Source organism: Gavialis gangeticus, unplaced genomic scaffold, assembly GCF_001723915.1.
Source record: "Gavialis gangeticus isolate Ggan-Ray unplaced genomic scaffold, GavGan_comp1, whole genome shotgun sequence".
Classification (NCBI taxonomy): domain Eukaryota; kingdom Metazoa; phylum Chordata; order Crocodylia; family Gavialidae; genus Gavialis; species Gavialis gangeticus.
The window spans coordinates 77,888,458-77,903,342 of record NW_017729031.1 but is presented as its reverse complement, the minus strand read 5'-3'; the positions used below and the strand labels follow the sequence as shown (position 1 = coordinate 77,903,342).

General features: G+C 40.5%; 2 protein-coding genes across 2 annotated transcripts in view; one reads left to right on the top strand and one right to left on the bottom strand.

Moving 5' to 3' along the window:
• The window catches only part of DNAH7 (dynein axonemal heavy chain 7), a 257,096-nt gene that overhangs the window by 219,675 nt on the left and 22,536 nt on the right, over positions 1-14,885 (top strand). The window contains exons 53-54 of the mRNA XM_019522878.1: positions 4,727-4,819; positions 14,153-14,329. Of these exons, the coding sequence (XP_019378423.1) occupies positions 4,727-4,819; positions 14,153-14,329 (270 nt within the window). The remainder of the gene's footprint in view (positions 1-4,726; positions 4,820-14,152; positions 14,330-14,885) is intronic.
• On the bottom strand, positions 7,941-12,857 carry LOC109301862 (baculoviral IAP repeat-containing protein 5.1-like). The gene is made up of 4 exons (XM_019523124.1): positions 12,669-12,857; positions 10,404-10,513; positions 9,716-9,833; positions 7,941-8,405 (listed from the first exon to the last, which is right to left on the bottom strand). Exons 1-4 carry the CDS (start codon positions 12,804-12,806, stop codon positions 8,196-8,198), a joined length of 576 nt encoding a protein of 191 aa, XP_019378669.1. The 5' UTR covers positions 12,807-12,857; the 3' UTR covers positions 7,941-8,195.

The window sequence follows — 14,885 nt, the reverse complement described above, 5'->3', positions numbered from 1 at the left end:
GAAGTTTTTCCTTATGTCCAGTCTGAAGTGGTCTTCAGTCGGTTTGTGCCCACTGTTTCTTGTCCTCTCCTGGGAGGCCTTGGTGAACAGATGCTCCCCCAGGCCCTGATGTATGCCCATAATATACTTACAGGCTGCCTCTAATCATGAGCATGACCCTCCTTTGGACTGTCTAAAGCTTCTCCACATCCTTCCTGAAGTGTGGAACCCAGAAATGAACTCCCCCCACCTGGCAGCTACAAATTCATGGGCTCCCCTGCTCGGACCCTGGGATGGGGACCCTCTCCCTGATCCTGGGGTCCTTGTAGACATCTAGAAACTGTGTATGCAGCTGGGCTGCACATATGGCTTTTATTGTACCTGGTATGCTGGGACCCTAGGATTGGGGAGAGACTGCCAGGTACAGCCCAGCTTCACGTGCCATTTTGTGACATCCTGGCACATGGGGACCCCAGGACCAGTGAGAGGCTCCCCAAAACCAGGAAGTGTAAAAACCTACTGCCCCAGGAAATGTAAAAACCATGTGTGTAACCCAGCCCCTGTGGGGCAAGATAGTTAATGTATCAGATCACTGAGAACAGCTGGGCTTCCCACAACCTGGCATTATAAAGTGCCTTGCCCACGGGGGCTGCAGGGCAAGGCAGTGAAGACTGTTGGGTGCAGGGGTTGCCAAGTTCCTGGGAACTCACCTTCACAGAACCTCATTTTTGGCACTGGGACTGGGGTTGTCCTGGTCCTGATGCCAACCCCCATCCCAGTGTCAATGCCGACTGCATCAAGATAGGAAGAATTTATGTTGCCATACAGGTGCATTACAAAGCTGTTCCACATATTTTGTGGAACATCTTTGTGGCTTGTGTGCCACTTTGAGGCACCATAAATTGGCTGCATGTGTAGCACTGTTACTATTAATAAGTTAACTGCACTACAAATGTAATGTGCGACAGGGGCCTTTCAATGGTAATAAAAACACATGCAAATAGTCAAACTGAAGTAAATGAAGACAACTCGGAGGAGATACTATTTGCTGAAGATTGCAGAAGCAGGCCATCAGTTAGCTGGTAAAGATCTTGATAAATTATCCCATTTCTGTCAGTAATAAAATAATGAATGCCTTCAGTGAATGCAGACTCAGGCCCATGGTTAGAATTGTTATGTTTCACTACAGTGAAATGAGAATTTCTCTCTCATTCACTGGGGTCATGATGAAAGCATATTCTTTACAATTCTAGTTTTAAAAATTGTACTTCTCTTACTGCTCCAGGGACTCTTCATGCATTTTATCTAATCATTGTTTCATGTAAAACACTTATACGGATCTTGGAACAGAACCTATGCAAGTACCCTAGCCACTAGGCTACAGAATTCTGCTTACTCTTGCCTTATCCTACGAGAGAGAGCACTGAACCGAAGATTCAATGAATCTTGAATTGTTTTTCACACGGTGGAACCCCTGAAAAAAATTGGAGAATGCCTACATCTGGCTGGTGATTAGGGCACTCACCAGGGAAGGGCAAAAGTATGTTCGAACCCCTCAGTCGAAGGAGGGAATTGGACTTGGGTCTCTCCCCTGCCAGTTTTTAAATGAGGAGTTTCTCTGGCTCTCTTGTTGAAAGGGATGTTATAGACATCCATATTTAGGTGGGGGTTCCAGGGTATGGGTCCCAAGTGAACAGGGTTTCCCCAATTCTGTCGTTTTTCTGTTGACTAGCTTCAGATAACTGCATGGTGAGCACACTTACTTTAGTCATCTCTCCTATTTTCATGCTGGTTATCTTGGATCCCGTTCTGAAGTTGCTACCTTCCTTGTCTCTTGTACAAGTAGCTTAGGTTGCCTGACAAATACAGGATTCTGGAGTTCATAGTAGAATAAAATGCCTACAAATTTAGCTGTATGGTGCTCATGGTTGTGGCACTCAGGTAATTTTTTTGGCTCTTGCTTTTTATCTAAAAAATAAATCCCCATTTTTACTATAATACTAGACAGTATCTTGAACTTGTTTATGTTGTGGCTGAAGATTAAGAGTAGAGTTTTAACTCATATGGCTATTGTTTTTTCTATACTAAAATGTTACCAAGATAACTCAGGGCTTCTTGCTGCTGTTTATTTTTCTAATGATGCCTGGGGGTCTACCATGTAACTCATTGGTATTCATTGTTTTCCTTGTAAATTCCCAGCATGGTTATGGGAAAAGAAATCTCATTATTTTTACTGTACTGTTTATTCTGCTTAGAGCAGAAAACCATATTTAAATCTCACTAATCATAATCCTTAAGAGTAAAAACATAACGCAGTTTAATCTACATGTTAAAGTACTATCAGAATGTTCCTTATAGATTATAAGCAACATTAAGCATTTTCTTTGTTTTTCTTCATACACTAATTAATTTATAACAACTTCTGTTGATAGATTCAAAGATAGATTCAGAGCCCAGATCCTCAAAGACATTTAATGATCTAACTCTTGTTGATTTCAATGAGATGTAGTCACCTTAATAGCTGTAAGGAATTGGGATGGAGAAATTAAGTTATCTGTCTACTCCAATAAGATACTCTTATTGAAGATGGGCATATATTTGTCAGATTTCAGTATATTTGCCAACTGCCAGTTCTATTGATAACAAATCCTGGCATGTGAAAAATTGGCAAAAGTGCATCTAAGGATCCTAAAAGGTTACGCTGGGGCCTATTTCTTTAAATAGGATGCATTACATTATTGATTCGCTATTCTACTATCAAATTCAGACAGCAAGAGTTAGTAGTTCACAGCCTTTGTTTTTAGCAGAAACACAGTAGGTTTTTCTCACTAAAGTTAGATGTGCATTTGCACTGTGAGAGTATTCTAAGTGTGCGTTCAATATTTAGCGACTGTTGCCTTTGCAATATATATAATTCTCCTGTAGCTGGAGTCTTTCCTTTACTGTGGCCACATACAGATGTTACATTTCTACCAGGAGAATTGCCACTCTCCCAGTAGAAATTACAGGCATGCAGGTGCTCATTCAGTTCTTTGCAGAGGAAACATGCCCCATCTATGAGAGAGACCTTTTACCTTGACACTTGGAAGATCTCCCTTGCATGAGAGTTTCTCTTGATAGAATGAACTTCTGTACATTCAACTGCTCTGTGATCAGGAGCTGTCCAGTTATAGTTTCTCTCCACCTTTCCCAGACCAGGAAAGAGTGCTTCTCTGTACTCGGGAGGAGTGCAGCTGCTGCTGCTCTTAGTCCTCCCTGACTGGGGAGTCCTGCAATTGAGGGGACTCTCAGCTCCAGCAACTACTGACTCTGGGTCCTGGCAGCACCCCACACTGCCAGGAGTTAGTATCCTGAAGCTGCAGACACTTGGTCCCAGCACTGCGTCTCCCAGTGCCAGGACCCAGATAGGTCCTGGCAGCCATGGGACATGGTTAGTCTCCCAGCCCTGGGGAATGCATAGAGTCCCCAAGCCTAGGAGATCACAACTGCTATGGTCTTCCAGCCTCAGGGGCTCCCTGCACTCCTGAGGTTGGGAGCTAGCAGCAGCTGCAGTCTTCCAGTCCTGGGGGCTTCATGCACACTTAACTCTGGGATATCATGGCTGCCTCAGTCTCCCAGTTCTAGGGGTGCATGAGGTGTACCCATGGCTTAGAGCCTGTCAACTGAGGGGGTTCCCACCTGTGGGAGCTTGCTTTTTGCTGGTACAGGGAAGCCTAGGATTGGGCTCCCCATGCACCAGCCCCAAAGCACAATGGGATTGAATGGGTGATCCCATAATCACACCTCCTGCCATGCACTGGATTTCATCTCATTATATCTCATTGTGCCTTTACCGGCATGTGTAGAGGGGTCTGAGTCCAAGTTGAAGGAGGCACATAACACATTTATGGGCATGGCTTAAACCCTAATCTTCCTTTTCAGAGTATTTCCTGCTGACTGGCATGGGCAGCTTTCCTACAGTCTCCCTCATTGTTTACTTTGTGAATCCATTCTTAGATGCCTAACTCACCTTCCATGAGGCAAGACGCACACTGGTTAAATGTTGCCATGCTGAGCAGCGTTACACTTAACTCCTTTTGTTTATTACCTCTTTCTAGTCTTAAATTTTAACCAAACGATTCCTACTCCCTTGTGAGACTTATGGTACTGGTATGGCTGGAGTATCAGTCAGATCCTTTACTAAACTGAATCATAGATTTTCAAAACAAAAAATGGGTTCTTTTTCTTTGCCTTGTGAATTGAGTCCTTAGGATTCATATTTTCTCTATAGCCAGAAAAAACCCGAATGCCAAGATTTCATGTGATCTTCTTACTTCAGAAACTACAGCTTTAAGAAACCTACCATATATTATGTGACACATGATAAAACTCACCTTTGGGAACATTGCCATAGAGTAATTTCTCGTGGAATGATGTTCATAGGGGGAGGGGGAAATAAGGGAAATTAGAGAGCAGCTTTAGAATTATAGAGAAGAGAAGGAAAAAAATTTTGAATTCTGCTTCTCTACTCCTTTGAAATATTTCAGGCTAGCTGTAGCATTTGCTTCATTGCACAATAAGCTTAACATTTCCATGCAGTGTAAGCAAGTAATATCTTCAGTATTCCTGCAGTTGTTATTCATCACGTTCTTGCTGGCTCAGATGCATTGTGGATATCTCAGAGTGAACTATGGTAGTCTGTTTTGAACTCTTGGGAATTTTTGAATGCTAGTAATATAAAGCTAACTTACTGTATGTATGCTTGTAGGAGCCTCACCATGAGGATTTCCCTGAAGAGTGGCAGCAGAAAATGAGTGAATTCCAGAGGATGCTTGTCATTCGCTGCTTGAGGCCTGACAAAGTAGGTATAGAAATGCAGAAACTTTGAAGTATTGGATATTATCCAGTGCAATCCAGCATTTCCATCTTTCCGCTTAGAAATTGTATGGATCTTTATATCACTGTTTCTATAAACAGCGGTCTGGTGTCCTTCAATAATTCAGTTTTTACCTGTAACCTTAGGGAAGTGGGACTCTGGTAGAGGAATTAGTTCAAACAGAATGGTAAATGCTTCTGTTTCAAAGCTGGTTTCATTAGAGGCAGCACATCGTATTTCTTTACGAATTTTTCTGAGTGGAAGGTTATTTATCTCTTTTTGTAACATTTGTACTCCTCTTGCATCTCCTTTTATATTCCCTTCAGTGAATAGAAGAACTTCCTTAGTTTCTGAAAAAAGTTAAAAGCAGCAACTTATTAGGCTGTGATGGGTTTGTTTGTTTTTTTTGGCAGTTATGGCATTTTACGGTTGCTTACGAACATGTTATCAGTTACCTCTCTCAGATTGGGTCCCAGTATACAAGCATGTGTCAGAAAGAAATGGTCATTTCAAAATAAAACAATTGTGTGTGCTGTGATCATTTCCTGGACCACATCACTTCTCTACTTGGTCATAAATAGGCTTAGCAGAATTTGATTTTTATGTTTTTATAATTTCAACAGCTAAAATCAATGTTTATTTTTAAGCCTTTATTTTAATTTTTATTGATTTAAATTTTCCAGATTGTATGAAATTAGGGATGTGGAGGCAGACAATTTAATAATGACAGCATACTGTCAAAAGCTTTATAAAATCAGATGTCAAAATATAAAGAGTAAATAACTATAAATTGATAAATCATACCTGCTTTAAATCATTCTGTTCATTCATTAGGAAAGAGCAGGGTGGTCAGGGACCAGAGGAGGAAGGTAGCAGCACTCCTAGAGCTCTGGGAACATGGGAAGAGGCAGCAGCCACCTCAGTTCCCCAAATCCCCCCTGCTTGGCTGGCTCAACTTTGCTGCCCCTAGGCTTGAGCCTCAAATACTCTTCCCCCTTCCCCTGCTCTCACCTCTGGGGTTTGGGTAAGGGTTTGTTTGAGTAGCCTGTTATCTCCCTCCAACTGGCTTCTACACCAGTGAATGAGCAACTAATTGTTTAATTGATGAGTAATTAGACTGAAATGAGCAGCTAATTGCTTAATCGAGTCATTAGGCTATCCATTGTTTCCCTCTTTAACCCCTCTGCCCTCCATCTCTTTTTTTTTTTTCCCCACTGTCCAGTATCAGGGGTAAGGGTTCCCTGTTAGTTCCCTCTCTATAAATTTTGATTACTGATAGAAATATGTTTCCATCAGTCTGAGTGTGAAGTAAAATCACCATTTATTGGTGTTTATTGATAAAAATGGAATCCTGCCAGGCCTGGTCATAACCAATGTGTGCATTAGACAATGCTACCATCAGTATTCCCTGCTGTTGTATAGTTTCCTGCTCAGGGCACACAAAATGGTTTTATTTCAAAATTGCCATTACTTTCTGAAGCACCCCCTTATTTTGGGTTCTGATTTTGCATTGCTATCAAAAGCGTCCATATTAAGTTTACTTGCATTGGGATTGGACAATTGGAACAGGTTGTGTCACACCATTAAGAAGTAGGTAATATAAATATAATATGTACAGTGTAAATTAACTGATAGTAGTGTTAAGAGAATTACAAATTCAGAAACACTAAATATCACTAGCAGCTGGTTTATAAGGTAGTCTTCTTGGGCATTGGTAGACATGCTGTGGGAGTGGGGGGACTGCTTTAATTAGAGCAATTCTGAGGGTCTCTGTAATTAAAGTACCCAGAGTGTCATGTGTCTCAGTGTCCAGGCACTGAAAAATTGGGGCAGGGGTGCTTTTAACTGAAGCTCATGGAACAAGCTTTAGTTAAACTGCCTCCACCACCATTTTCAGCCCAGGGACTCTGATTCACAAGATACTGGACTCTGCCGGAGCATGGTAATTAATCAAGTCTGCTCTGACACATTGCAATTACAGCACATCAGAGCAGTCTTTCTACATGTATAGAGATGCCCCTTAAGATAATTTTGGGCAGTAGTTTATGTAGAGTTTGTTCAGGGTGCTAGAACAGTTTGGATATCTTTCTGGAGTCCTACAGTCTTAAGCTCTGTATAGGTACAGAGTCATTTGCCTGCAATCAGACTTTATGACCCAGGTCATGTCTTCTAGTCCCATGTAACTGATAACATTTGTATAGCATGCATTAATGCTTCACTAACTAGAATGAGAAAGAAGGGCGAGGAAGAGAATGGAGAATGGAGTTACTGTCTCTGGATTCACTGGGAATATTGGCCAGACATATTGACTTTGTTGTTTTTAACCACTTTCACAGAAATAAAGGAAATCAGGGATTCAGACTATGAGCAATGAAGCTGTGTCACTTTTGGGACTTTGGGGTTTTGAAACTACTGAAAACTAACAGTGGAAAAAAGTTGGTTAATAGGGAATTAGTTAGGCTATTTTTTGCCCCACCTGCCCCTTGTTCTGTCCATGTCTCCCACCCCACCCCCCTCCCCTGACCAGCCAACCCATATCCTACAAGCTGCTTTTATCAACTTTTGTCACTGCCGGAGCCAAGCAAGTACTTTGGGGGTGGGGGCGGAAAGAGGAAGAATGGGGCTAGTAGTCCCCAATCTCCCTTAGCCCTCCATGGATCCCATGAGCCTTCCCCTCCCCACCCCCAATCCCACCAGAATCTCCTGGACACCAGCAAGACCCTGTGGGTCACACCTGTCCCCATCTGCAGGTCGCACCTGTCTCCACACCAGCCCTCACGGGTCATGCCTGCCCCCCACCCCCTGGCAGACCCCTGATCCCCAGCAGCAAACTGGACCCCCAACCCCTCACTATCCCTCCCATTGTGACTTACCTGATATTGGGCAACCATTCTGAACCAATTTAACCTCCCCCTAATGCCCCCAAGTGTCTGTACTTAGCCCTGATGAACAAGCTGAAAGTAGCCTAAAGCAGTAAACAAGAGATACTTACATATGCCTCTTCATAAGTTGCCTAATACTGCTTTGTTCTCTTTCATTTGTAAAAAGCTCATCAGTGGATTTAACTTGGACCATCCAACTTCAGAAAGTTGGCTATAGCAGAAGGACCAGAATTAAGCATGCTGCAGTATTTATGAAGCTTTATTAAAAACAAAACATTTTACCTTCTAAAAGCTGGCACAGATACATTAAGTCAATGCACATTGTATCAAATGCCTGATTAGCAAGCACATTTGTTGATCCACACCTGCAGTAGTGACCAAGCATACTCTGAAAGTTAAGAGAGTTAATTATAACAAGTGCTTCTTGTACTTAGCTTGCTCTCTCATAAAGATAAGGGCCTTTAAAACAAAACAAAACTCTAACTCTTGCATTCATTACTGTGCTGTGGTTTATGTTGATGAATATTAGGGCTTTCTGGAGCTTGGTCAGGTGAAGCAGCATGATGAGGTACTGGCAGTTCAGGTTCTGGAGTATACTGATGTTTGCTGACAAAGTGATCAAGGAGGCGTTTTCTGGTTGCAGCAACTTCTTTTTCAAAGGACCATATTGTGCTTCTGCCAGTTTTACACTAAAAAAAATACCAAACCAAACCCAGAACGATCTTTAAGATATGCAAGCATGTAACAAACAAGTGATGCACCTAAGGTCAAAGTTGAAACTCCAACAAACAAACAAACCCCAACCCAACAACAACAACAAAAAACCCAACAAAACAAAACCACAACCCCCCCAAGCAAACAACCAACTCCCCAAAGTGTAGATTCCAAAAGAAATGTTAAAAGTATTCAGATTCCTGGTGAGTTGCCACACCCAGCCCTGGGAACACCAACCTTTTCTAGGCTTCTGGAAGGTCTGCATCAGGACATGTACATAATTATTTAATATAGTCCAGGCTGAGGCTTTTTATATGTGGGCCCTTGAGGCTCCAGAAGCTAGGTCTACCATGAGCTTGCTTGCCCAGGGGGCAAGCAAGCAATGTCTAATTGCTCAGGCACCACACAAAATATGGCTGGAGAAGGAGCAAGTACAGTTGTTGCTTGCCTTTTTATCAAGAGCTTCCTAAGCACCATGCTATGGGATATTCTGAAACAGCAGCATGTTCCATGCAAGTGAGACTTTCAGGAGGATTGAGACCAATGTAGATATTCATTGGGTCAAACCATTCTTCTAAAATGCAGGAGAGATAAAGGCTCAAATCGCCTTAAGACAGAGGAAATCGACTATCAGGTGGGAGATCTGGATTCAGTGCTCTAACCTCAACTATTGGGTAAGCAGGCCCCTGTTCATCGTTGACAGTACCAATACCTTCTTGGCTTTTAAAAGAAAGGAGATTGTGTGACAAGTTTTAATTCTAATTCTAACTCTTGGAGAGGGCTTAGAGCAGAGTCCAAAGTTGAAGAAAGCATCTTCCTGCAGTCCAGAATAAAGTGCTTAAGTTACGGTTAGTGGCTGGGATTTAACATACATTTCTCAGCATTTTCCATTGTCTGATTTTGGGACTCATGTTTGTGGTTCCATTCTAAGGCACTTATCTCCCCACAATGCATTGTTGCATACATAGTTTTCCCATACTTGGATATTACATGAAGTGCTGCAAAGCTGAGTGTTCTACCATCTGATCCTTACCTAGGCCTTAAAATATCACCCAAGAGGATGAGACTTGGAACTTCTAGATCTATAATTGCCCATTTTTCTCTGCTTACTGTGTTACAGCAGGGACAAAAGATAGGCTTTATTTTTATATCAGACTTTATATTTAGCTGGGCCTGGTGTTTGATGCATTATCAGTTCACATGGATACCCCCTTGCAATTTACGGCTCTCATTCTCAGTTTAAGCTAAAGCAATAGATTTAAAATAGTTTATCACAAGCTCTTACAAGGAAAGTCCTCAGTCGGTCCATCTCCAACAGGTAATACTCCTCCACTGTTAGATCATCAAAGCTCTTAGTTAGGGATAAGAAACCACAATTGCTAGGGCGTTTGGTATGTTCCAACCTGCAGTATGAATACAGTGTAAGAATTTCGTTCTGTGGATATTTGATCTCAGTATTAGAGAGAGGACAAAAGCAACTCTACCACAGATTACCTTTCAGTTTATCTCCAATCCAAAGAATATGGAACATGTTATAGGACTTAGAAAAACTTTGGGCTCCTCTGTCCATTTCCTTTTTGTCCTAAAGTAGCACAGATCAAAGTCCTGTTCCCTTCCCCTCCCCCCTTTGCCATCTCTTAATTAGACTTGTGATTTTTTTCTTCTTTTACCTGGTATTGGAGGAAGAGATAAAATGGGAGATTCTTATATGTAAATTAATGTTGCTCACTTCAAACACACAGCAGCTACATTTACTTCTGTCATTTTAGGTTATTCATGTAAACCTATTTTTTTTTTTTTTTTTTTTTGTGGCCAGAGTGAACGTTTCACAATAATTAAGAGAGAGACATGTGCACCACTAATTAAAGAGCTGGTATTGGACTTTAAGATTAGACAGGCTGAAAAACGTTGCCATTGTTCTTCCATTCTTATCAGTTTCATAATGTAAAGTATGAAGAAGAATATGGCCATACCATGGATCATCATTTGGCTCCCAGCCCTCTAGTTCGATCAGGCAAAAAAAACACTTTGCTACATCTGGTTCGTTTTCATTTGGACAGTGGATAAAACCAGCCTTGGCCATCTGCAGAGGAAAATTAGTTTAGTGACATGTAGGGCCCAGATGTAATGTGTCCATTACAAGTGTGAGTGACAGTAAATCCCACCCTAAAGAGTTTACAATCCCAGGTCTTGCACTTCATAAAGAGAGACTGGCACAATAGGAATTAAAATAGTAAGTATATCAAGCAGTCTGTAAATGGGGAAAACAGCTTAGGATCTACATTTAGCTAGAAGTGGCAAGTCCTGGATACCAGTCTCTGCTCCCAGGTTTATTTGATAATTATTTACTGTTAAATGCCTAAACACTAGGAAGAGTACAGAATGAAACCCAGAACTTTCTTGTCCCAGGTAAGTATCCTAACCTAATGATGAGCATAGCCTTTCTGCACTGTGGCCCAACTCTGCCAGGAAAAGTAAACCGTGGTTTGAGGTTAGCATAAAGTTTTTAGTTAAGTCAGTCTCCTGGAAGATGGAAAATACAAGTTCCCTTAGCTATAAACTAGCCCTTGCAAGTTCTTGGATGCCTGCTTTAATCACTAGGCTATTATGTAAAAGGTGAGCAATAACAGCCTTACCATCACCACTTCAAGGAGTGAAAGTGAGCCTGCTGCCATTCCTTGAAAGAACAGTGGGCACCTGCCTACTTTCAGGAGAGGATTCAAGACTCTGGACCCTGAGTGCATTGAGGTGCCTCAGTCCTAGGAAAGCAGCTGGAGTTCAGAGGCATCCTAGTGCTTACTGTTTGCTGCTAACAAGATTTAAACAGCTCTCTGCAGGATTTAGTTTCTCTGAGGCTCCTAACTCTTTTCATGGACTACATTGGAAACTTAGAAGCATAACTGGGTTCGATTTCATTCTAGGTATCAGGGACCTAAAATTTAGGTGTTGCAGTACTCAACCAGTAGGATCCTAGGACCTTATCTGGCTCTAGTCCATAGTATACCGAGACAAACAAACAGTCTCCTGCAAATATAGTTACTATGCCTAGGCAAATCTACAATTCAGGGAGGAAAGAGAAAGCTAGAGCTATTTGTAGTTCTTACTATGCTAAAATTGCTTCTAAGCAAGTTTCCCAGACCATTACACTTAACAGGGTAATTTCCAGAAAAGTAATGTTACATCCCAGCAGTAGGTGCAGTACAGCTGGGATAGGCATTACTAGGAAGTCTTTGGAGAATTAAAAAAAAAAGTGTTCAAGGCTCTTCTAAAAGAAACTTTGTTATAATCACAAGCAAGTTCCATCTTTGAGGCTATACAGAAGAAGGTACAATTATTCATAAGTAGTCTGAAGAACCATGCTGCTGGTCAAACCTCTGACCCCTGATTACATGTGTTTTATTCCCAATTCCTTCTCACCTCCTCAGATAACTCCTTCAAGTGTGCTTTATCTGAGGCACAGTCCTAGAGATGTAGACCTTATAAATATCAATTTAAAGCACTGAGTCATAATAGCTTACCATTTTATAGCATTGCCTGTGTTCAGAACATTATATGTACATTAATATTAAATGATTCAGTTTTGTGAAGTTAAGAAGTAGTGCTTGAATGCCTATAATAAATTGGTCTGACATTTTATCCACATACCATTTTCCTCTATTGTAGGAAAAGTGATATAGTGAATAATGACTAAAGTTTGAGATTTTCCAACACTGGGGAATGCATAGAAAACCCCCCCCTCCCACTGCTTTTATAGCCTCAAATTAACATATTGCCATGGTTCTGAGTAACACAAGCATATACACAGATAGCTATTTCAATAGTATGCCACTTGAAATTTAAGTCATTTAATGCTTTAGATTGCAAAACAAAGTTAACCTACAAGTACCATGGACTTCATATATTAGAGGAAAAAAGTTTTCTTCATCTTCTTATGCTTTGTAAGTTAGATTTCCTTTCAAAGTATACAAGAAAAAAAAGTCACTCATTTATATTCAACAGAGTATGGACATCGGTGTTAAAGCATTATTTTATTTTCTTGCCTTTGGAGGGTCTGTTGAAACTCCCAACTCCATTCTGACTTGCAAGTAGTTTGATAGCATAATAAGTGAAAGTAAAGTCTACCAGGAAAAGTGGTAGTCAGAGTATTTGGGAGCTGTACTAGAGCTTTACATAATCTCTTACTTTTTGCCTGAAAATAGTTCTTAGCTACAGCCCAAATTAAACATTTTCAAACTTACATTCTCAGGGGTGCATTTGCAGTTTCCCATAAAAGGCCAGTTTTTGAAGGTTTTTACACGATTTGCATAATCATACATATCCCTAAACTCAATCAAATGTTTGGATGCCAAACTAAGTTCTTTCAAGAAAGCCTCCATCTGCAAAGACTACTGCTGACTTACTATCACCTTAACCAATGCAGTGGTCATGCTTTGCTCCTCCCTGTCAGATTTAAGACACTTGATTAATTAGTTACATTGCTTCCACCTGCTTTAATTAAGAAAAAACACAGGTGAGTCTATGATAAGCAACAGAATCAGGAGGGATGGGGTCAGATGGGTGTTTTTCCCCCCCTCATTTGTTTCCTTCTCAGCACTCAGTCCAAGATATGTCTATTGAATGCAAAAGCCAAATTACGTATGTAAATACAGTGTAGAAGTTACAAATTTGATCATTAAAACATCAAGAAATATAAAAGTTAATACCCAAAATCTAATATTAGTTCAGTATAGCTATATATAGTAAACAGTTATATATTTAACAATCTAAACATTTTCAGAAACTTAAACTTTAAATTGCTGAGTTTGATGTTCAGTTTAACCCGTTAATAGAGCATTTTCAAAAGATTTTGCATTTCTCTTTTGACAGAAAAGGGGAAAATATAAGGTAAAAAAATCTAGTGCTTGTTTTTTAACTACACTGCTTCAGAGATGGGCAAAACTTCTTAGCATTGCTAGATATGCAAATCAACTGTGCCATGAAAAATTATGAAACTGAAAACCTGGCCATATTTTTTTCTGGGCATACCCAAAGTAAATGTTTATTATTCATATTTGTTTTCAAAATAACCACTAATGCTAGGATGCGAGTCCAAATCTATATTTAGACCCTGCTTATACTGATATATATATTTAATTTTATTGAGACTGTTTGTGGTATTAAAATGAAGCAGGGTCTAAGATCAAGGTCTTGTGCTTGGAGTCTGTAAGTGTTGCCTCACAGCCTGAACTCTTGTCTGCTCAAAACTGTTGACTTTGGGAGGACTCCAGTGGAGTGTAAGGGAATGCTACACAGATTCACTTTCTGGGTCAGGGTCAGTTTTGGCATCTGTGAAAGATATTTGATTGATAGTCCTAGCAAATCAAATCCTCTATTCATTATAGAGATAAAATAAGAACAGTAGCATTCTTGGCTTTCTACACCTGCCTGCCAATCTACTTCAACATTGACCTTTGGGGTCAAAGAAAAAAGGCAATTGCTCATTATCTAGGATTCCACTGGTCTTTTTTGCTGAGTCTTCCAACTTGGACCCTGATCCTTCTGAGATTTACATACATGGTTAACCTACTGAATTTAATAGGATTATTCCAATGCAGAATTCTAGGCACAAGAGAAATTTGTTTGACATTTATAGTAAAATATTAGGAAAGACATAGCTTAATGTTTAACACATGGATTCTTCATGGAATATGTTCTTTTTGTGTTTTGCATTTTGATTTTCTAGATTATCCCAATGGTGCAGGAATTTATTGTTGGCTATCTGCATCGTCCATTTATTGAGCCTCCTCCGTTTGATTTGTCTAAGGCATTTTCTGACAGTCACTGCTGTGCACCACTGATTTTTGTTCTGTCTCCTGGTTCTGACCCCATGGCTGCCCTACTCAAGTTTGCAGATGACCAGGTATAATAACATTCATAAATTTACATTAAGATATCATTCTTATATGTATGAATTAATAATTTTAAAACCAAAATTGTTAAGAATGTTCAACAAAACCTATGTAGTATTTGTCCAGCTTTAAAAAAAATCACTATACCAGTTTTTATGATCCTTTTCCACATGAAGCACTAATGAATGTCAGTAGATGCTTTTGTAGGAATGAAAAGTACATGTTTAGCTCTTTGTAAGAAATTTATATGTTCAATAATTCTTGCATCTTCTCTCTCTCTGTGATTTCAAGATTTGCTTAAATGGTTACTTTATGTTCAACATCTTCATCAGTGACTTGGACGAGGGGGTAAAAAGCACCCTGTTCAAATTTGCTGATGACACTAAGATGTGGGGGGATGTGGGCATGCTAGAAGGGAGGAATAGGCTACAATCGGACCTAGACAGGTTACAGGGGTGGGCGGATGAGAATAGGATGGGATTCAACACTGACAAGTGCAAAGTGATGCACCTGGGGAAGAACAACTGGCACCATACCTACAGGTTGGGGAACTCCCTTCTTGTCAGT